General features: G+C 38.9%; 1 protein-coding gene across 2 annotated transcripts in view; it reads left to right on the forward strand.

The window, feature by feature from the left end:
• Positions 1-4,444: 4,444 nt before the first annotated feature.
• The window catches only part of cux2b (cut-like homeobox 2b), a 239,360-nt gene continuing 218,991 nt past the window's right edge, over positions 4,445-24,813 (forward strand). The window contains exon 1 of one of the 2 annotated variants that reach the window (XM_067414458.1): positions 4,445-4,736. In XM_067414458.1, coding sequence (XP_067270559.1) covers positions 4,674-4,736 — 63 coding nt within the window. In that variant the 5' untranslated portion in view covers positions 4,445-4,673. Of the gene's footprint in view, positions 4,737-4,818; positions 5,340-24,813 lie in introns of those variants that run through there. The other variant, XM_067414459.1, reaches the window with a different exon arrangement.

A 24,813-nucleotide genomic window follows, 5' to 3' on the forward strand; every position in this document is an offset into this window, starting at 1 on the left:
CACTTCGTCTAAGGCAGAAAAATAGCTCCTGCATAATCAAAGCGTCATCAAGCTATGTCATTGTTTTGAATAAGCAACCTCTAGCGGTGAAAAATTACATATTGTGCCTTTAACATCGTTCTGACCTTCTGGCCTTCGAAGGATGCAGCCTCTGAATTGGGACACGGCTCCTGAAACGCCTCCATTGTAGTCTTGAGGTTCGGGAACTCCATTAAAATAATTTCTGCCCAAGGCGTGTGCAAAATAAAGGGGCAGGGCCTGGTTGAGTTGGTTAATAGGTGTGTTTTCTCCTTAGCTTCCTAGGTCGTGAATCAGTATATCGTGTACATGAATTCAGGACTGGTGAGGACAGTAAGGATGCTGGCTCACTTCACATTGGGACACTGATGACTATTTCTGGAGACATGACAATGTCCTCATTGCTCATCACTACTGGTGAACAACAGCAGCAATGATATCTTTCTGACAAGTGATGCTGCACACTGGAGGTGGTTGAGGAGAGATCCCTGGCATGATTGTAAAGCACTTTGGGTGTACAGTAGTACATATGAAAGCGCTGTATAAATGCCGCATTCATTCATTCATTCATTCATTCATTCATTCATTCATTCATTCATTCAGTCATTCATTCATTCATTCATTCATTCATTCAGTCATTCATTCATTCATTCATTCATTCATTCATAAAAATGTTTAAAAAAAACACCTATGTGTAGTGAGTTGGCTCATTTGATTTTATGTTTCGCACTCCAGAACTTCCGTCAAGGGAACATGGGCTGCGTCTAAAATCACATACTCTTGAGTAGTACTTATTTTGAATTTTGAACGGCCACTAAAAAAGTATGTTCTATATAGTATGAGTGTGTGTAGTATGAATGTAATCTGGACATACTAAATTTGCCATCAAATTTGCGTCAGCTGCGTCGCTTTACTGCCATTTATAAATCCTCTCCTGTGGCCTCATGGGATAGTAAAGTGTCAATCATATGCACATTTCAGTTTCATGCCAGAAGTAGTAGGTCATTCAGGTACATTTGCCTACTCTTTTTATGAGTACTTTGAATTCTGACATTCTTCTTTTGTCACATACTGTTTTTCACTTACTATATTGTAGAGAAATATGCAATTTCAGATGCAGCCATTGGACTTTTTAGGGGGCAATCGTTTCCGTGCACTGGAAGGATTTTTTGATTTGAGACCACCCTTAAAATAGCAACTTCCTAATCAGTACCCTGGCTAGTGAACTTGGGGGCTAATTGAGACGCTTTCTTCGACCTAAAGCGACACTTGGCAGATATATCGGATTATGACATCAAAGTACAGTGGGAGCGATTTGATAGCAGAGAGAGGTAGACTCACACCTTCATTCTCTTCCATTGTAGAGAAGTGAAGCCGCCAAACTTAAAACCAAACTCACATCTGTGTAATAAAAACTACCTAAAATAACAGAAACCATCTTTGGAAAAAATGTATTTGAAGTATAATTTGATTGTTTATTTTGTCTCACATCCCCTTAGATTACATGGGGAGGGCGGGTTTATGAGCTATACCTCATCCAGCCACCTGGGGGGCGATCAAAACCTTTTGGCTTGATTTTGTAGAACTTGTGCGGCACGCTTGGGCCCTGTCCCAAATGGCACTTTTCATATGCGTTTCAGTCTTGCGGTCTTACAATAGCTGCCATATACGTGTGTCCTTAGGTCCATGAGACCGTAGGGTGTCCCATTTGTCATTTTAGGTTTCAGAAGGACTGTACTCGCAAGCATTCCCTTTGTGGTCAATCGCCCTCAATACGCACTTTTGCAGAGCCCACACTGGTGCAAGCTCCGCAGCAGATTTCTTTTCGACAGCCAGAGCTGCGCTACGTCTCAAAGCAGACTCGTAAGAAGACAGTGTGTTGCCATTTGGGATGGGGCGTTGGTTGAAACACGGTTATTGTAAGGGGTGTAACATTTCCCAAAATCACTGGAAGCAGGTGACCAATCATAACACAATATTTGTATTATTTTAAATACAGTATGAAAAATAATGGCCTGGTTTCAAGAGGGTGCTTAGATTAAGCCAGGATTAGTCCTCACACTGGAAAAAAGTATGATTAATAAGTTATGATGACATATGTTTTAAATTGCTTTAACTCATCAAAATAAGTTAAGCGATTTTAAACTCTTTTTATAAGTTACACAAGATTCAACTCATTTTTTCAGTTTCATGTAATTTAAGTTGAAAGGACTTAAACATCCAAGCTGATTGTACTTAAAAATGTAAGGTAGCATTTTTTTTTTTGCAATGTAGTTCAATTAGGACATTTAATAGCTTTTATAAACATGCATGCCTTAGAGAAAGAAAAAAAAACATTAGTGATGTGCATCTTGAGACAAAGCAATGGCACTGACATATTTTAAGAGATATCCGTGCAGGTTGCTTTCAGTTAAAACAGCTCAAACATGCATTTTTGTCTGTCTGTGAAACCGGGGTGTTAACCTAATCTATTAGAGCCAACACCAAAATCAAGATTTTGAAAAGGTTGTAGCAGGTCCTCGTTTAAAGCTTTCTCATTTCGAGTGTTCGGTCGTGAGCAGTCATGAGATGCAAACTCTCATGCTAAATCATTCCAGCCACCTGGTGGCAATCTCAACAAGCTTCTGTTTCAAGGCCTTTGCACTCCAGCGGATCAATATATCAGAGTTCAGCAGCTCTCCCCGATATTCCTGGAATGAAATTGCCAAGCTTAGTCAAACATTAATGTGTATCTAGGCCACTGCATACACAACGTCAATCCAAACACAAATGCACTTGTTAGATGGCCAATAGCTGCATCACCTCTGTATCCAGAGATGTTTTGAGGTTAGTTTTTTAATGCCATTTTTTTTTGGTCTCAGATATTAGGCAACACAGCGTTTCCCCCCCAAAAACCTCACAGCTTGCTCTGCTGCCTACAGAGGTTCGTAAAAATCCCCCACTGTTCTCAATAATCCAAGTCTTTGCACCCTCGAAATGTCCGCATATTTAGATTTGAACAAAAGTAATAAGTGTTGGTGCATCAGGCTTGTATATCAGAACTGATTTAAATTTCAAATTTAACAGTGAGCCATATCAAAACAAGATATATTATTCCTTTCTTATAAGACCGATGCAGTCTTTTCTCCCCCTGAAGCAATAAATAAAAAGCAATAAAACAGAAACTTTTAATAAGCACCTTTTATATTCCCCGTAGGTGGCTTACAAAGTGCAAATACATTTCTACTTAAAAATAGACTTGCGTTTGGTTTTAATAGCGATGAGGAGAATGACAGATGTGCTCAGTGGTAATTGCTCGCAGTCCACAAGCCACCGGAGCAGTTAACCTCTTAAACAGTTTCATTTCAACACATTATTATACTGATATCTGTAATCCACAGCATTTCAGATACACAAGTCAAACACGGAAATAAATCCATAAATCGGAACAAAATTTAACAAAAGGCTGGCAGTGTTAAAAATTTATTTTAAAATGATTTATATAAAACAGCTGTAGTCATTATGCACAATGTGATAATGAACCTCTTTACAGGGAAAGGCCACACACATTGGGGTGTGATGAGTTATTTTTAGGGGAAATCATGGCTCTGGATGGTTATTTTTATGTTAAACCGATATTGTAATAATAAAGATGTGATTTAGACAAAATGTGGAACATTTACAGCTACTACTAGTCCTCTATGTAAAGGCTACAAGCAGCTCAGTCCAGCAGAAGCGTCCTGCTCCACAAGAGGGAGCGCGTGTTAACGTTTGAACACAACTGGCCATTCACAATTTCAAATCACACATTGATGCACAATCCCACTATAACATATATGCATTTATTTTCGTCTAGGAATTGAATTGTTTTTTCCTTTTTATACAGCCCTCTTTAAACACGCATAAGAACATTTGTAAGAGAAAACACATTTGCATTTGCACTCTGACTGTTAGAGAAGTAAATGATAAATATTTCTGGCATTTATTAAAAATTCCACACATTGCAGAGCCATGGACTAAACTTTCACTTTTTGTGCATGTTTTGCTGCTTTACTAATATTTACCACATCTGACTTGTTTTGTTTATTGTTTTGCAGTTTGCATCATCCACTGAAAATATTTTAAAACAGCGACAGGACTGTTTCATCACGCCACATTCAGCACTTCATTATTCACAAGGACACTATTAAAATACATATTCATAAAAGCTTTCATCATCCTCTCGGTGTTTATTCTATTCGTGCGACTCTTTCGGTGCAATTATAGCATGCATTAAGCATTATTGACCTAAAGTTGCAAATCTCATTATATGGGGCTCATTAATGATATGTAATGATTTTACGCATCAAACATCTGGCGATGCGCATTGGTTGCTCGCTGTTCTCCTTCCACTTCCCAGACGTTATTGATCAACCCGTTACGTCAGTATTGATAACTTTACCAAACCCAAAATCAAGTGCAATCCCGGGAGCTGCACTAATGCATCTATATGCATCTATATTCTGTTCATATCGCATCCACCGGCTCTCGCGCGCTGCGCGTCCCGTCTAGTTTTCCCACAACTGTTATTTTCCTAACATTTTTTTTTCCATGTGGAGTGTAATCGTCTACGCTGTTTAACGGGGGGAATCCAGCCCATATATTTATTGTAGCCGCTCTTGAATATTGTGCTCAAGATGGCCGCCGATGTGGGATCGATGTTTCAATATTGGAAGAAATTTGATCTCCGGCGGCTTCAGGTTGGTCTTATTTCTCACCTTTTTTACACGACGCGATCCTATATGCGCTAATGCACCTTGGATTTCATGCATTTTCTCTTTTGGTGACTTTAGAGGGACGGGATGGTGGTGTTGCATTGATAGTTATTAGTAATTGATCCTCTTCTGCCTTTTGTTCGGTTCAATCATTGATCAGGAGCGCGCAAGAGCAGCGGCAGCAGCCTCGCGCACACCAACGCGCTTTAACAGCACATTTAACGCGATTTTAACGCTTCATACACGAGCTTTGTTGGAAACGGAAACTTTTAATGCCTCTCCGAGTTGTGGACTTTAACTTTTTATCAGCCTAATGTGTTTTATTCTAATAGAAATACGGAACGGTGACGCGCGCGCGGCTCGTTCTGTCAAGTGCCGGTTTGTGCTTCACCTCAGACTTTATCAAATAAACAGCTCATACATTTTACACACTTAACGCTGTTTGTATTTCTCCAGCACTCGCGTATTGACTTTATTAGTGTGCTTCGGTAATTATGACACGGAGCGTAATGAACGTCGCACCGTCAGAGTTTCTGTTATAGGAAAGTTTATTATTGACGTCTTTATGTATAATGCCACGACATCATAGTAAGTATTCCCGTCATAAAATGCATATTTACTTGTATGTGCTCACGTGTTATGTTATGCCTTGTGGTCTTAGCTAGCTGTTAACAGTAGAAAAACAAGTTTTGTTTTAACCATGCATGTTCTTAAAAAGGCTTTACATCGACTTAAAATGTTAATTTAGAGCATATGTATTCAAACGTTCAAAATGTAACCTTCATATGATGTAAATGTGTGTATTATAATTCATTAACAACATGCATCGACTTGTGAGTGCATGGTCAATGTCAAATATCAATGTTCTTGAGGATTTAAATTCAGAATTTTATGCAAAATGTAGTTTCTAAACGTATGACCCATTATCTTTATTAAAAAAAAACATTAAAAAAAACATTTGATGTAAATGTATTGTATGTTTTATATATTTGACACAAGTTTTGCATATGTATGCAATGAGACTGTATATATATTTTATAGACTAAATATATATTTTAATGAGACTTTTTTTAAGGATGCTAACAGCCATGTTAATAGAAGAGATAGTCATATTTTAAAAATAATAATAAAAAATATGATTGACCCTTTGCCATTGTTTTTTATGTGCATTATTGCTGTACACAATGTACCAGCCGTTCATATTTAAATGTGCACTCCGGTTTCGTTCCAACCGCAGTGTGTACGCTCCATCCACACCGTTTGCGTCGCGTTAAAACCAGAACGCTTGCTGACTGTTCGCGCTTCTCGGACTGTGTAATTGCATTCCCTGCTAATGTTTGTAAATCAGCCTCGGCCAGCGCAAGGGCACAGACTCAGCCCTATGATTGATGTTCTGTAACATAAGAAATGACAAGAGCATGCCAAGCCAAGCCGGAGAGGAATCAGATCTGTCTGTGTGCGTGTGTGTGTGTGTGTGTGTGTGTGTGTGTGTGTGTGTGTGTGTGTGTGTGTGTGTGTGTGGCCGATTGTTATTCAAGCCTTTCCAAAGAAGGGCTCGTCGTGTAGGCTGTTTTTGGAGGGTCTCTCATTCTTTATTATTTTGAATACAGACGGACTGAACGCACCGGGCACGTCCATATTGAGGTTATCCAAACCCTGAACCTGTTCATGGACAGGGAGAGCAAACATGTTTTCATGGAGAGCTCATCTGGACAAATATCAGATGGTTATTGTCTGGGTTGTGCTCAGAATATTTCTACTAGGGTACTGAATCAAAACGGTGTCCATAAGAGTAGATTGAGGAGATGCATGTTTACGTGTAAGAGTCAGTCACTGAGAAACATTGATCGATTGCTGATCTGAATATTGAACGTTTTTATGGGGAGGAGTCATGGTTCTCATATTGTCAATATAGACAGGACAAAGGGTTTCTGTAATCTTTTTGTTTTAAAGCCTGAACAAGTTGTTAAGTTGTCAGATTGCATTCAGTGTGCACGCATTCATCTGTTGACATTGTTTAATCTGCTTTGAGTTAAACAGTCTAAATCCATCTGTCATTATGAATCAGCTGGTAAAAGTTGCTTTGACAAGCGCACAGCCCTGTGTTATTTCCCATGAATCTGCTGGGCTCTACATGAATCACACACATTTGCACATCCGAGTTTTTCTTTGTTTCTGGAGTTAGTCTAGGTCGCACCTGGTTGAGGTTATTGATGTGCTCACCTGCAGCCGGCGACAGTTCGAGTCATATTTAATGCGACATGAATGCAGCCACCAAATGCTTCCACAGCAGCTTTCATTTTAAAACGGGCTCGCATGTGGGTGAAGCTAGAGCATATTGTGCTATTGAATCTTTTGCGGCCAAGTCCAGTCTAATACATAGATTTTAACTTGTAGAAGTGATTTAATGAAACTTAATGCATGTGAGAAAGCTGAAATATTTGTGTGGATGCTTCGATTTTATGTGTAAATACTCTACTGGTCAAAAGTTTGGGGTTCTTCTTTGAAAATGTATATTTTATTCAGCAAGGATGCATTGCATTGATATAAAAAATTGACAGTATAAGCATTTATAATGTTTTAAAAGATTCTATTTCAAATAAATAAATTAGCTTTCTATTTATTAAAGAATCACAGAAAAAATTCATCATCTACAAGCAGTGATAATATTCATAAATGTTTCTTAAGCAGCAAATCAGAGTGATTTCTGAAGGATCATGTGACATGGAAGACTGGATGCTGAAAATTCAGCTTTGATCACAGGAATAAATTACACTTTAACATATTAAAGTAGAAAAGAGTTATTTTAAATAGTACTATTTCACAATATTTCAGTTTTTACTGTATTTTTCATCAAATAAATGCAGCCTTGGTGAGCAGAAGAGATGTCTTTAAAAAACATTACCAACCCCAACATTTTGAACAGTAGCATGTCATTTAACCATTGCAATAGTCTTTTTTTTTTAAATAAATGTCGCATTTTGCAGATTTCACTGATTAAGTTTAAAACTCTTAATGCATTGATTGAGCTTCAAGACTAATGTGCATTATGAAGCTGTTTGCTCATAAAACATCCATCTGAAAGTTATCATGCTAGAACAGAAGCAAAGCTATACATATGAAATTCAGAGCATTGTCAGCTTGCATTTAGGTCTGGAGTCTTAAGAGTTGTTAAGTTTGCTGTTATCTAGTGCGGATGCATATTCTGGAAATTTTAAATATTTACAAGCCATCACTGTTAACTCATTTATGAATCTAGTCAGACAATGTCTATTGCATGCTGTGATGGTCTTTGTTATTCTCCCTTGTGGCCCCTGCGGGACGTCGTGTCTATGGCGTCCCCCGAGGGCCCCTCACCCACTCTTGAACTTGGACTCCAGCGAGATCCCTAGATAAGGATGGGTGAAAGAGAAAAGATGGCAAATATTCTGTGTGCAGCACCTTTAACATGTCCAAAACTTAGTGTGTATTAAAGCTTCAAGTTCAACTGCTTCTTCCTGGAAAATCGTTTTTTATTCTTCTAACCCGAGACCCCCCTGAATGAAGCGCGACTGCTTGTATTGACCAGCGGACGAATAAGTTTAGGAGAGGGGGGTATCTGCGGCTGACAGTTGATTTATGACCCTCTTTGTCTGTGTTGGTCTGTAGCGGAGCATCTGGCCGTGTCAGATGATGTTTTCGCTGGGGTCTGTGGCTTATGGCTGTCGCTTTGGTTGCTCTCAAATTACATCATTTCATACAGCAGTTCCTGTATTGCCATTAATCTCAGAGGTGTTTCTGTGATATTCCCTCAGGAACAAGCCTTGCATTTGGGTCTCATTGGGAATTGTTCATAAGAGGGAATATTTGGCATCATCTTGTCATACCGATAAGAGTCTGTGTGTTCTGTGGTGATATTCTCTCGCTAAAATGTTCAACGAACGGATGAGCTTCATGCATGTGTTAATATGAGAGATTGTTTTGCAACAGGGTTTTTATAGTTAAAAATAGTTTAAATTTGCACTAGAAGTGTATAAATATATATACGCTGTCAAATCGATTAATCACATCTAACATGTATGTACACACACACACACACACACAAAAACTTTTGTTAGATTTTATATATATATATAATCATTTGTCAGCATATAAATACATGCAAACACACACACACACACACACACACACACACACACACACACACACACACACACACACACACACACACACACACACACACACACACACACACACACACACACACACATACTTAATTTGTTTCATTATTTTTATATCTTGACAATTACCAGTTTTAGTATAATATTATAATATTTATAAAATTATAAAATATTTATAATTTATAGTATATTTTTAATAATTATATTTTCATGCACATTTTATATATATATATATATATATATATATATATATATATATATATATATATATATATATATATATATATATAGTGTGTGTGTGTGTGTGTGTGTGTTATAAATTATATATATTATAGCTCTTTTTTTCTTTTAACTTCTTAGAAAATGATTAGTTGCTGCTAGTTTTGTCTTTTGTGAATGATAATGACCTTATTTGGGACATGTTATGCTGAGAACTGAAGATGAGAAGGACACTGAATGATGTCTCTTATTTAATCCGTCTCCTAAGTGATCGGACATGTCCTCGTAAGAACGGACGCCGGGTTCTTCTAACCTCATATAAAAGAGATGACACAGAAATAGACGGGCTACAGGTTTTGGTGACCTTGGTTTCCACTGGTCTCAGGTCACATGGCCGTTGCCGTGGTAATAATTCACACCAGCCAGATGGCATTTCCGTGGGCGCTCATGGAAAGGACAGGCCAAAAGGTCTCTGCTAGTCTCTTTTAGGACAGATCTGACCAATAGGGAGCAGGCTAACAAGATCCCTGTGCAAACACACTGTCCTCTTTTGTCCCAGTGTGCGCAGAGCTTTGGCCACCAATATGGAAGCTGATGAAAGTTGGATCTCAGTGTCGTAATCTAAAGTATTAAACAAAGAGTGTTTATTTTTGTATATTTGTCCTAGTTTGTCTTACTTGTCATATTTTAGCTGAAGTGCATTAAAAACTTTCTCCTTTCCCAGTTCAACACACAAATACTTCCCCAATGCCTTTTAAGCTACCCCGTTGTATATAAGGGATAGTTTAGTAGAGTGAATAAATAAGGGCAGAATTAAAAAATTCTCCTCAAATCGTTTTTCTGTCATGACTTAGTCCACCTGAAAGAGAACTAAATGTGGAAAAACACTTATGACACGTGCAATGCGCACTTTACTTAATTTGTAATGCAACAAAGCATAGGTTGACGTTGAGTTCCTCTGTTTGTTAGTTCATGCAAAATAGATCGCTTTTAGGGAGGTAGGAGTGTTCGATAATCTTGTTTAGAAAGCATTGACCCTTTTCACAGACTGTTATGGTGCATCTTAACAAATTGTAACATATTGTAAAATTTACATTTATAAAAAATACAATGTTCTTTCATAACACGTAATGCTGATAAGTATTTGTTTCAAATACAACAGCTAAGGGAATGATGCAAATTTGACATCTTTCTCTCTTCTAACCATCGTAATGAACCTTTTGAAATGTTTGTGCTCATCAATTTACTGGTGTTTGCGTTATTAGTTACCGCCCCGGAAAAAGCATGTCTTAAACCCAATGCTAAATGTGTTCTTTAATTTGTCGATAGATCTGGCGCTGAAATTTTTACTCCCATCTGCGCTTTTATGGGATTGCGTTCTCATGCTAATTCGTCCTGTTTAGTAAATCTGGCCAGAGTCTTTTGCTATTGGGGAAAATGGGATTGCAAAATGATTTGTTGTTGTTTCCATTGACCACCATATATGTTATATGATGTCATAAGTTATATGTTATATAACTTTAAAGTTATACCAAATATGATGACTTCAGTTTCTGAGAACCCTGGAAATGTGAAAAGGGTCCATTGTGGTGCAAAAATGACACTTCACCTTCTAGGCCCTGTTTTCACCTGGTAACAAGATGCATTTTGGTCAGTCGGATCACAAGTGGATGACTCTAAATACAGGTGTAATCAGGGTCTAAAACGCTTTGAGCTCGTCCACTTTCACATTTGATCGGATTGCTTTCGTAGTGTTAGCACTCATGTGGTCGAATGTGTTAGAACAGACACAAAAGACCGTCTACTCTCCGCCTACTGACCTAATGCGTTATGAGACACACACTGGCCAGATGAGATTTAAACTTTGTCGATTACAACATTCCTGATTTCTAACACACACTCACAGTGTCAGAGCAGAAACAAAAGCTGATGTTCTCTGTGTGTTTTCCTGTTGTCTAGGCGTGTTCATATGTAAAGTGCACAAGATTATTTTGTCCATTAGATCGAAGAATCTGGAAAAAAAACATACATTCACCTGTCGAAAGACCCTCCCCTCGAAGAAATCAAGACAGAAGGGTTTGAAAGTGAACAAAACAGATGGATTAAAACACCAAGTGCAAACGGGTATGTGTCTCCCATGTCCACTTGTGATCCGACCGACCAAAACACACATTCATAGGGCCTTAGTGTAGCATCAGTCTTGTGGTTGTTTTGCTCATTTTATTGGGTCCAGTTTCTTGAGTGCTGTGTTTTGCATGACTCAGGTCTTTGCATGTCATCTTTACTCCACAAAACATGAGCGTAATATTGTCAAACAGTGCCATCAGTCCTCTGTGCGTGTGTGGCTTCTTTCTGTTGTAGTTTGCTCAGAGCTTTTCCACAACCAACTCCAATTGGCCGTGAAAAAGACTCATTTCAACTCTGTGCTCATTCAGAAGGGGGGGTGGGGGGAGGGGGTCTGTGTTTATTGCTGTTATTGTTGCTGTCAAATGCGCTGGATCTGGAAACGGTTTAGAGATATTCTGCAAGGCGCACGGATTTGCAGGGATAAAACGCTGTTGTCGAGAGGAAACCTCAGCAACGTTTACTAGCTGGCAGCACAACAAAACTACAGACGGTTTATGCTGCACTCATGTGTGACAATAAAATATGATGGTTTAATAGATACTATACGCTTGAATTAAATGATAGAATTGCTTTGTTCTGTCATGATCTTCTGTAGGTGCCTCAAACTCTTTAAAGTTAATCTTCGCCATTGTTAGAAGATCTGTTTTGTATATTGATTTGTGAAAGTGATATTATTGATTCTTCATGATGAGAACTGGCTCATTTTTGCTTTATAACAATGCAAAAGAAATCATAACGGATTTAAAACCGTTTACAAAACATTTTGTGACATTTTGCTCATAGTCCCGACGCATGTTAATTGTGAGGAACGGCGCTCGTGCGTGTATGAGGCCATTAGGCACGTGAATCGTAAAGTAATGAAATCGACTCGTATGTGTGCGTGTTTGTGCTGACCGTCATTAGATTGTTTCGAAAAGCTAATCTGTGTCGAATTAGGCAATTATAAACTCATATTAACCAACGAGAGCTTCCGCCTGTGCTGAGAAACAAACATTTCCATAAGTGTGCACCCTAATGTCTCACCCTTCACAAAGAACAATCTCTTATCCATCAGACTGGCAGAATGGAAATTCCATCTCTCTCTGTGAACCTTCGGCAGAGGAAACAAAGAGGAGAGAAAAGCGTCGAGAAAAGGCTTTTACGGTGTCTGCAAATTGAGTTGTGAAGATCCCAGAGTCACGTTCCCCTCCCGCTCAGCCGACAACATTAGAGGAGAAGTGAAACTGACTCAAGATTTAAGCAGTTTAACCTTCCTCTGTAGAATTAGCGCTCGAGACTTCAAAGCGGATACTTCAGCGTGCGGAGAGGAATGATAAACCGGTTTTTGCTCGACGCCGGTTGCCTATTCACCGGGCGAGAGAGCCGGTCTGTCATAAAACAGCCCCTTAATCGCTGTGACCCTCCTAAGGCTCGATTTTCATACCTGTCCACACTTATTTTCCCCCATTCACCGCCAATGTTCCTGGATTAACCCTTCCTGCGTGTGCTTTGATAGTTGCTACATTGGTGGCTTATACCTTTAACTACACAAAGCCAATGCCTCACTAATACTGTGTTGTGTGAGTGTGTGTTAAATTGAAGTTATTAACATTGGACAGTATGTTTCTATTTTGGACCAGTAAGACTCTATACCAAGCAACCTCCCACTATACTTAGTAACCTCATGACAACGCCCACAACAGCCTGAAAGCATAACTGCCGGTTTTGCATTGGGCAGCCCGATTCATTTTAGCCAATTGTCTCGTTTGAACACTTTGGCTGAATCCAAAATCGCACCCTATACCTTTAAATAAGGCATTATTTGATGGGGCAGCCATTTGTAGTGTTGTCTGAAACCATAGACGTATCCCACATTGCTCCGCAATAACGATTGTATAACTGATATACACTCAACGGCTGTTCGAATTCGCTCACTTGTTTTAATTCACTCCTTATTACTGTATTAGTGGACTAATGTAGGGAATGGTGATTGAGGGTTTAGGGGGCGATTTTGGATTCAGCCGTTCTTTCATTTAACCTGTTTAAAGAACTGATTCATTGATTGTTTTGTGAATTGAAGGAATCAAAAGAATCTCAATTTCCAGTGTGACTTTACATTTTCTTTTCTTTTTTGTAATGAAATTGCTATTCCTGTTATTTTAAGGTTATTAACATTATATTGGTCATAGTATTCTCAATAATCTTGTTCCTAACTTATTTTCGAAACCCGTAACCCTAGGTATTAAACTTCAGCATGTTTATGTGAAGTGGTTCCACTGAATCATAAAAAAAAAGAATCAGTTGAACCATTTCAAAGACCTAATTCACTGATTGTTTTGAGAATTAAAGGGATCAAACGAATCTTTCACATTCCTGCGTGACTTTACATTTAATTTTTGAATACATTAGCAGATTATTTTTTTTAAGATTATCTCATTTTATTTAGGTAATGTGTTAAGCGATTTAAAAAAAAAAGTTTTATTATTGTTCCAAACATTAAAAAAAAGGTTACAAATATTCATAAGAATCTTTTTGTTGCGATTTCTAAAACCCTTGGTATAGTAGACTTCAGCATGTTTATGAATCGGTTCAATGAAATCATAAAAAAAGATTCACTGATTCTTTTGAGAATTGGAATCAAAAGAATGACTCCAATTCCTGCATGACATTCTTTACATGTCATTTTTGTAATACATGTTTATTTTAGGTCATTTTTTAAATTTAGGTTGTAGGTCGTTTTCTGTTTTTATTGTTCCAAAAATAAAATATAATATTCTTAAGAACCATGTTGTTGTTAACAATAAAGTATATTAGTTTGTTACTTTAATTGAAGGATTAAACTTCAGCATGTTCGGTTCAATGAAGTCATAAAAAGAATCAGTTGAACTTGATTCAGTGACTAGGTTGGGTTGTAGTCAAGTTTTGCCATTTTCAGTTTTTTAATTAATCAGAATGTTTAAAAAGGTAAATATTGCTCATATTATTATTAATAATGTTATTGTTGAAAATATTTTTGAAACTTCTAATCTTATTAAACTTGAGCATGTTTTGCAAACCTGTTTAAATGAATCATTAAAAAGAATCAGCTCAGCAGAATGATTTATTTGTGAATCAGCCATCACTTGACGCTGCATGAATTAGTCATAAGCGCCACACATAAGGAGATTTGCATTGACGGATCACACCTCTGACCCTCGTGCATGCATTTGAGGTGTGCCAACACACACACACACACACACACACACACACACACATGGCTAAACTGTGACAGACACTTCCTGTTTAAGCCGGTTCCTCCTCTAAATCCTTAATGACGTCCCAAAAGCACCAATCCTCAATTTTTTCCCCATCGATCCATGCTGGAGGAGTCTGATAGTTCGTCATGGCAATGAATCTCTGCATTTTCATATTAATACCCGGCGTGCTCACTCTCTGGGATGGCGATGGTCTCGGCACTTCAGTAAATAATGAGGTTTTAACAAAACTTCGGGGAGACATTAGTCTACCGCACCAGCGAGGTAAAGGCCCGGCTCTCAGCGTCCAGCTAAACCCGATAGCGACCCCATAAACCAGATCGAGAGAGAGAGAGAGAGAGAGAGAGAGAGAGAGAGAGAGAGAGAGAGAGAGAGAGAGAGAGAGAGAGAGAGAGAGAGAGAGAGAGAGAGAGAGAGAGAGAGAGAGAGCTAATGGCTCATCTGTTGGAGTATATAGCTGTGTCTTCTCCCTGCTGGCAGCCGAAGCCAGAGCGAGTGAGGCCATATTGAGCTGTGTACCTGTACGCCGGCCCTCTTTATTTGTTTTGACTGTCTGATGGCAGATGTATTGAGCACCAGCCTTTCTTGTTCATTTTACAGAGGCCTTATTGAATCCCCTCCATTCTTCTTCTTCTGCTCTCTCTCTGTGTCGCTTTTATATCAGCCAGTTCTTCAGTCACCATAATTCAGCTCTCTATTGTCCATTCTGCCCTTCAGGGATAAAGGAGACCCCATGATTGTGTGTGTGTGTGTGTGTGTGTGTGTGTGTGTGTGTGTGTGTGTGTGTGTGTGTGTGTGTGTGTGTGTGTGTGTGTGTGTGTGTGTGTTTGTGTGCAAACGTCTGCACGTGTAATGTGTTTTTTCACCCTTCCCACCTAGTGAAGAGCACTAGAATAAAAATCCCTGTATCATACAAACACAATATAGTTCACAACAGTGCCAATCAGGCATAAAATTGACCGTTAATAGTGATGATTTCCTTACCAAACGCGATTGTTCATACTTGGGGTTAGGGATCAGGTGTACTTTCACCTTACTGAGTGTTCAGACTTATGAATTTCACCAGCTGGATGGAAAATAAACCCCTCTGAGATGCACATTGAAGGATCCGATCCATATAGATGAGGGTGCAGGACTGTTTTCACACCAGAACAATAAGAAATCACCTACACTCTTAAAATCCCTGGGTTAAAAACAACCAAACTGGCAACCCAGTGCTGGGGAAGTGATAGAACAAATGCTGGGTCAAACTAACCCAGCAGGCTTGTTTTCGAAGGAAAGGAAGAAACAAATATTACTTCAATGTTAGTCATCTATACAAACTAGGCATTTGTCAGCACAACATACTATTCCTCTTCCAATTTACTTGTTTTTAAGGCAATCGGTTTGCATGCTTTTGTAAGTAAGTCTAACTAATTCAATTTTACAGTGTGTAGCAACCACCCTAAATACCTTACAATCCGCATAGCAACACCGTGGCAACAACCCACACAAGTCTAATATTGGGACAGCGGGTATTGCGCTTATTTTCATTAATAAACGAACCTTGCACGCCTGAAATGTTATATAGGTGCATGAGACGATTAAGTCTTGATTATTGAATTATTTTACCAGGAGGTATTTTTAAAAAAAACACTTTTAACCTAAAATTGTTTTCCTAATTATTATTGGTAAAGGGTCAACAGCTTTTTGGTAAATAACTTATGTTAAATCTGTTGATATTGCATTCAAAATTATATGTATGTTAGCCTCATTTAACCTGAAAAACATCGCTAATAAATGTTCTGCAAGCTTTAGTAGTATGCATTATCTTTACTAAAAGAAAAGTATAACATGCACCCTTGTTTTCTATAACTAACTGTTTGAGGTCAAGTTTTTTTGGGTGAAAGAAATTGATACCTTTTTTTTAAGCAAGGATGCATTCCATTGATTAAAGTAACAGTAAAGACACTTATAATGTTACAAAGATTGATTTCAAATAAATGCTCTATTCCTCAAAGAATCCTGAAAAAATATAATGTTTCCACAAAAAAATATGAAGCAGCACAACTGTTTTCAACACTGATAATTATCATAAATGTTTCTTGAGTAAATCATCATTAGAATGATGTCTGAAGGATCATGTGACACTGAAGACTGGAGTAATGATGCTGAAAATCACAGGAATAAGCATTTTAAAATACAGTATATTCAAATGGAAAACAGTTCTTTTAAATAGTATTAATATTTCACAATATTACTGTTTTACTGTATGCTTGATTAAATAAATGCAGCCTTTGGTGAGCAGAAGAGACTCTGCGGTAGTGGTAGCGGTAGTGTAAATGTTCAATATCAGTGTATATCAAAGCGCTATGCCATTACTGTGCTAAAGTTATTTTACATAAAGAAAATCACATTTCCTGGGTGTTTGGTAGCATAGTGTGTGCATTAAATTTGCATGCATTGCGTGTGCTTCCATGCTAAGCGAATCTAAATGCGGTTTATCCGTAGACTGTCGCCTGTTTTGAATTGTCACTTCTAGTGTTTACATAACGGCCTCAGAGAGAAATGGAGAAAATCAGCTCTGACTGGAACCGGTGGGACGTCTCGACACGCCAAAGGGCAGTTTAGATACAGTCGCACAGGGCCACACGCATGCATCCTGCAGACCACATGCTCTTACAGATCCGTTTTGCTCAGCATGCTTTATCATTTCATTTGCTATAATGTTTCAAATCTCGTTTGATTGCAAGTTTAACAAATTGTCTTTTTTTTGCGGTTCTACACAGCTTCAGCACTGCCTCGTGAAGCATATTGCAAGAAACAGGAAGTTGATATGGATTACAAATGTGATCTTTGATGATAGTGACGTTATTACGCAGACTTTTCCAATGTAATTTGGATTTGGGAAGTTATCCGGCGTCGCCCAGGAGCTCTTTGACGGATGATGGAGTCGTTTTTCATTCCGGGATGATTTTGATCAGTGCGCCGGCGTATAGATTGTGCTGGATGACACGGTGATCATCTCCGCCGGTTTATTAAGGAGCTCCAGGCAGTTGTTCTTCCTTCTTTCGAGTCTGGAAGTATTTCCTGAACTGTTTAATATGAATTTATGCCGGGGTCGTGCTTTTTGAATGACAACAGTGATCTTGGAGCCCCCAAGTATGATCTGTTTTTTGGGGCGTTTTTTTGAATGTAGTAATTAAAAAAAAATAAAGACGAGTAGAACAAAGCATCGGATTGAATCGTTCCCGTTCAATTCCCCTTGTTAGTAGCTTACTGCATTCCCCCCTCTATCCCCCTCTCTCCAGATGAATTTGATGTTTTTTCTTCTCGCTTTCTCTCCGTGGTTTTCCCCAGACAGGTTCCACAGTGTTTTAGAGGGGATGGATTTAATTGCTCTGTGGGGATTGGTTGGCGGTGCTGGGCCCGGCTGTTTAATTAGTGTACCCTGCCGGGATTGGTTTAATGCTTCGTGATCTTGAAATTGTCTGATTGTTCAGCCCTCTAGGGACCCCCTCTCGTTCTCTTCTTCCTCTCCCTCTCTCTCTCCCCCTGATTCTTTCTCCATCTCCGTGCCCCTATCGAGAGCAGCAGGTTTTGCTAAACGCTGCTGCGGGCCTTGCTGGAGAGGGCAGGAGCCGGCCGCTTTCCCTCGGGCCGCACTGAAGGGTGTAAATGTGAGATGAGGGTCGTTATGACGGGTTCTTACTCTCTAGTAACTGCTTTGATCCGTCCATGGAAACACGATGTTCCAGATAAAGGTCTCTGTACTTGTAGGTGTTCCTACTTGATTGCAGTAGCCAAACAGAGTAATGTTTTTGGACTGGCTTGTGAAGTTAAACCTTGGTGACTGATCACATGATTTTTTGATCATTTGTAGCTGTGAAATTTTGTCACTGCACTATTACTTAATGTATCTTAGTCACATCGCCAGTGGTTTCTCATTGAAAACGAATGATTTCAGGTTGTTTTAAAGTCCCCATAAAATAAAAAGGATAAGGTTTTTTTCTGGGGGGCTTTTTGTATGAATATGTTAGCGTTGCTGTTCTCTGTAAGCCAGTCGACTGTGCACTTTGCACTTCAAATGCTCTCTTAGAATCTGAAGCCCCGCCCCCTACATTATAAACAGACTCTGAAGCTGCGGGTAAAATTGGGCACTTTTTCAACACGTTTACTGTTTTCTACATGGTGAATGGCGCACAGTGCACTATATAGGGGACAGGGAACGATTCAGGCACTGTAAATATGCTTTTCATTTGGGAGAATGAAGTCTGCTCTCACATTAGTATCAGTGAACCGCCGCAGCTCCGGTCCAGAGACACGATAGCACAGAGCGGATCATGTGATCGAGTCGCCTCAGAAAACAAAACGTATCGGACCCGTATGAATTCTGCACAGAATGATGTATTTAAAGCGATATTGATGAGATTAGGAGGAGAAACGGTTAGAGATTAGGAGGGGAAACTGTGGCTTTACTGAGATCAACGGGTCTGGGTAAGCTATGATGTAAAGCAAACACTATTGGCTATTTTTTAAAGGGGAGGGGCTATTTATAATGTCCCGCCCTGTCTTCCTGTTTCAGTGGAAATGACATCAACACATTGGATAATGCTGTTTGTTTCAGGGCACTTTAGTGGGACTTTAACGCTTTCAGTGTGAACATCCCATACAGATTGTGCTGCCAAGATTGCCTAAGTTCAGGTTTTGTTCAGTGTTTTTATTAAATAAAACCATTAAAATCATTTTTGGTAACCAAAGTAAAAATATAAGATGGAAAAACTTTTGCCTTGGCAACTAACTGAAATAAAGTAAGTTTAAGTACTATAATTACTAAAGCTGAAATGGAAACATGCAAAATACAGTCTTTCTTAATTTTTTATGCACGTGTTTGAGTAATATGAATGTTTTTGTTTGATTTTTATAAAATACTGACATTTCCTTTGTTAAATAAAATTATTGTAATTTAGAGCATTTATTTGCTGAAAATGACAAGTGGTCAAAATAACAAAAAAAGATGCCATGTTTTCAAATCTCAAATAAATCAAAGGAAACGGTTTATATTCATTTTAAAACAAAATTATACTAATGTTTTAACTTCAGAAGAGTTCAGAGATCAATGTTTGGCACTCCTGGCACAAACATTCAAGCAGCTCAGATTTGTTTGATGGCTTGTGACCTTCCATCTTCCTCTTGATCACATTCCAGAGGTTTTCATTGGCGTTCACGTCTAGAGACTAATAGCCATGGCTGGGTCTTGATCTGGTGGTCCTCCATCCACGCCTTGATTGGCCTGGCTGTGTGGATTGGAGCAATGTCTTGTGGAGAGAAAAAAATTGAGTTGAGGAATATTGTCAGAGCAGAAAGAAGCAAGTTTTCTTCCAGGGAATCTTCTCTGAGTCCAGTTTTCAGCTTTGCCCAACACCTGGCCCTCTAATGGTTAGACAGAGACCTGGAGAAACCTAAAATCCACAGGCATTTTTCATGGAGGATTAGTGATGATCTGGTGGTTCTTCAGCAAGGCTGGAATTAGGCAGATTCATCTTTGTGAAGAAACAAATCTGAGCTGCTTGAATGTTTGTGCCAGGAGTGGCATAAAGTCGTCCGACAGCAATATGACTGACTGATAGGGAACATGCCAAGACGCATGAAAGCTGTGATTGGAAATCAGGGTTATTCCACCAAATATTGATCTCTGAACTCTTCTGAAGTTAAAGCATTAGTATCGTGTTGCTTACAAATGAACATAAACTTGTTTTTCTTTGCATTATTGAAGGTCTGAAAATGGCATCTGTTTTGTTTATTGACTAGTTGTCATTTTCTGCAAATAAATGCTTTAAATGTTTTTACTTGGAATTTGGAAGAAATGTTGTAATTAGTTTATAGATTTAAAACAAAAACACAAACTTATAACTGGTTTTGTATGAGACGTTGTCCCACAATGCACTGCACCCAACGTCCAGTGTGATAAATGAACCGGAAGTAATATTATCTGTGATTAACATTGACACAAGTATTTTTTAGGTAACTACAAATTATTTGCAGAATCAAGCATGCAACAACGTTTAGCATTGCATACTGTTTCACACAGTGAGTTTCATTCATCAAACACAAGCAAAGTGAAATGATGTAGATTAAATTAAAGCTGCAAAACTTTAATGGGATATGTTGCTCGGGACTCCATTAACTTTAATTGCATGGTCAAAGTAAATATTTTCTTTGTGTCCCACAGACAAAAAAAAAAAAGTTATACAGGTTTGGAATGACATGAGAATGAATAAGTGGCACCGTTTTTATTTTGGGCTGAACTAAATTGTCACATTGAATTGCATGCAACAGCTTTTGTAAGAATGGTTTCGTAAACAACTTTGTTCTGCTCATCTTTCATGAATAAGGCATAATATTATAAAATAAATATGTCTATAGCTATTACTTTTTGCCATTGCTCTTCCGCAAGTCAAATTACAATGGCTGTGATGCAGGGATTTTAGTCACAGGCACAAAATATAAAAGGGCGATGAGCTTTATTGTTGTAGTGTGCACTTGGCTTAAGACTCTAATTGTAGTTTTGTTGATGCACAGCGGCTCATCACAGAATTGTTCACCCATTTTCTTTCAGGTTTCAGTGCATCTAATGTGATACCGGCACAGGTTTGGTTATTGTGCAGAGATGACCGATGTTGGTGCAACAGATGACTGTATCACACTTTGTAAAATAAGAAAATCAATGAGGAGAAAATCAATTTGGTGAAAATACAATTTGCCTTGCAAAAGCATGACCGGATGGATGTGTTGGTAACGCTAAAGCCTGCTGCTAACTCAATCATCATACACTGAGCTCAAACATCTTAATGGTTTGTTTTGAATTTTTTGGTGTGATATATTTCTTACAAAAGGGAACGGTTTTTGTGCTGACGGCTCTGGCGTTAGGCTGTTTATGTAATGACAGGTTATTTTCCATAGAATATAAGCTATTATTTTGGTTTTATGGCAGCATTTATATGTGGTGCTATAAATCAATGTCATTTAAAAAAAAGTTTCTGCACCGAAAGCTCACAGTCTGTAAATACAGGAGCTCTCTGTATGGTTTCTACCAGCGCCGAGATGGAAATGATCAAAGCACCATATGAAGCGTCTTTAGTTGTGATAGACTTCTGACCTGTGCATTAATCCCAGAATGCTCTTCTGCGGAGCCGCTTCCCAGCTGTTCCACTGCCAGCAGCACAAGCGCTCACATCCCTTTGAAATATTGTCTGCTGATTATTATATTCAACAAACCCAGTGTATAATAACTTCTGCATAGAATGACGTCCGTCCTCCGTAGGGTTTAGATGAAAGTAGCCTTTTGCAACCCCTGCTAACATGTTTTCCATTGGTGCTGGATCCCAGTCTGACCCTATTTCACAATTCTGAGCTGGAAAATTGACTTTGCAACGGGATCTTAAACCTGTCGGTCTTGAAGCGCTAATGCCAGTGGAAGCTAACGTCTTCACATTAATTTCCCAAATCAACAACACTTGGTTCCCTTACTATCTATCTATCCATCTATCCATCAGTCTATGTATCATTCTATCAGTCCGTCCGTCCATCCATCCATCCATCCATCCATCCATCCATCAGTCTCTATATCATCCATCTATCATTCCATCCGTCCATTCATCCGTCTATGGCCCTGTCCACACGAACACAGGTATTTTCAAAACCGCAGCTTTTTCTACGCGGTTTGGCTGTTCGTCCACACGCAAACGCTGTATCCAGACTTTTTTGAAAACTCCGGCCAGGGTGAAGATTTTTAGAAACTACGGTTACAGCGTTGTTGTGTAGATGGTGAAACCGGAGATTTCGGCTTTTAAATTGAAGTGCGCGCCGTTCTCTCCTTTGTTTGATATCAGATTTTCCACATCTCCTTTTGATTTACGTGAGTCCATTCTATGCGGTGGACTCCACTTACAGCGCTTCTCACATGTAGAGTATCCTACAGATACATGTTCAGTTATTTCATTGTATTGCAGAACAAAGGCGCCAGAATGCAATAATACAAAATAGTAAAGCAAGTGCGTGAAGCTATTACAGTCCACTTCGGCCCAGCACCTGTGTATACAGTTACCTGTCACTGAGTCCAAAGCAAAGGAACTTGTAGGAAGTGTTTCACTTGAGCCCATGGCATCCCTCAGTCAGTGCAATGTGCATCGGTGCAGTGAATGGGACCTATGTGGAAATCAGGCAGCCAATCATAGCATAGTTTTGCGTTCTCATGTGGACAGATTTTTTTTTAAAACCGTGCTTGTGTGGACGCGATTGTTTTTTAAAACAGAGGAGGAAAAACTCCGGTAATAAAAATACCTGTGTACGTGTGGACTAGGCCTATATATCATTCCATTCCATCTGTCGATCGTCTACCTTTAAAATGCACAACTCCACTCCATTTATTATCCTAAATTTGATGCAGCTGTTTGAGGTCGTTAGCTGCATAAAGACACCTGTCCACCCCATACAATCAGTAAGAATCCAACTACAAACATAGCCAAGACCAAAGAGCTGTCCAAAGACACTAGAGACAAAATTGTACACCTCCACAAGGCTTGAAAGGGCTACGGGGAAATTGCCAAGCAGCTTGATGAAAAAAGGTCCACTGTTGGAGCAATCATTAGAAAATGGAAGAAGCTAAACATGACTGTCAATCTCCTCGGACTGGGGCTCCATGCGAGACCTCACCTCGTGGGGTCTCAATGATCCTAAGAAAGGTGAGAAATCAGCCCAGAACTACACGGGAGGAGCTGGTCAATGACCTGAAAAGAGCTGGGACCACCGTTTACAAGGTTACTGTTGGTAAAACACTAAGACCTCATGGTTTGAAATCATGCATGGCACGGGAGGTTCCCCTGCTTAAACCAGCACATATCCAGGCCCGTCTTAAGTTTGCCAATGAGCATTTGAATGATCCAGAGGAGTCATGGGATAAGGTCATGTGGTCAGATGACACCAATATAGAACTTTTTGGTCATAATTCCACTAAACGTGTTTGAAGGAAGAAGAATGATGAGTACCATCCCAAGAACACCATCACCATCACTACTGTGAAGCATGGGGGTGGTAGCATCATGCTTTGGGGGTGTTTTTCTGCACACGGGACAGAGCGACTGCACTGTATTAAGGAAAGGATGACTGGGGCCATATATATATATGTGTGTGTGTGTATGTATATATATATATATATATATATATATATATATATATATATATATATATATATATATATATATATATATATATATATATATATATATATATAATTTTGCCATTAAAGCCAGCTTGTGATAGCATACTTTCAAATAGTTATGTATTCATTAAAAAATGAATTTAACTATTATAATCAAATATGTAAAATGCTTATAAATGAAGACCGTTATTTATCATTTTTTTGGTCTAAAGGAAGTGGAACTGTGTGTTGGAGGTCATAGATATCACTAGTAAGTAAGTGTGGTTTTCAGGGTACAGCAGCACGGGCTGATTAGGGGTAATTTACTGCAGTGAATTGAGTTAATGCTTGAAATAAGTAGTTCTTGCTGTTGTGAGATTAGTGTGTTCTCTGCTGGAGTGTGTGAATATGAGAGCGGTTCTTCCCCAGTGGTCCCTTTCATATGAACGACACAAGCTCAAATTAGACTTTTGCTTGCTCAGCTGCACCTGCTAGAAGGACACGCTGAAAGCAATCAAAGTTAACGAAAAAATCTGATGTTATGTAATGTTGTGTCCCTTCTCTGTAACGTGTTCTCTTAGTTTTTTCCTGTGTGTTGTTACATGGCCGCTGGGATTGCCCTCTACGCTGGTATTTGAGTTATGAGCGCAGTCACCTTGATGGAGGAAGATTGTACCGCTTGTAAAGGGCGACTCCAGATGGGACGACCGCCCTTGAGTTTAGCTCTGTCACTGCAGAGACTGTTGACCTCAACCGTTATGACACCAGACATCAGATGCACATTAAGCGTTTTGTCTCACTGAACGTACACACAGGGTGGGTTTGTTTTGAAGGATCTTTTAGCATTCAGCTGAAGATCTCAAGTTCAATGATTCAACATGCAGTGCAGTGATTTTCTTGACAACTCACTGATCACTTGTATAAATCATAGAAGAAGATCCATAAAACTCTTATATAGTTTTTTTTAATTAAACAGCTATTTGTATGACACTTATCAATACATCGGCCTCCAGGTTTATGTGTGTTTTTATTGATACTAGTTGCAGTGCTCAAAAGCGTCAAGTTAAACATTTTATCTGTTGATGCTGAGTAGCTCCGCCCACACTGAATTTTCATTGGCCCAAAATCAAGTAACCCATTTCAAA

The sequence above is a fragment of the Pseudorasbora parva genome, chromosome 13 (assembly GCF_024679245.1).
Source record: "Pseudorasbora parva isolate DD20220531a chromosome 13, ASM2467924v1, whole genome shotgun sequence".
NCBI classification, from domain to species: Eukaryota; Metazoa; Chordata; class Actinopteri; order Cypriniformes; family Gobionidae; genus Pseudorasbora; species Pseudorasbora parva.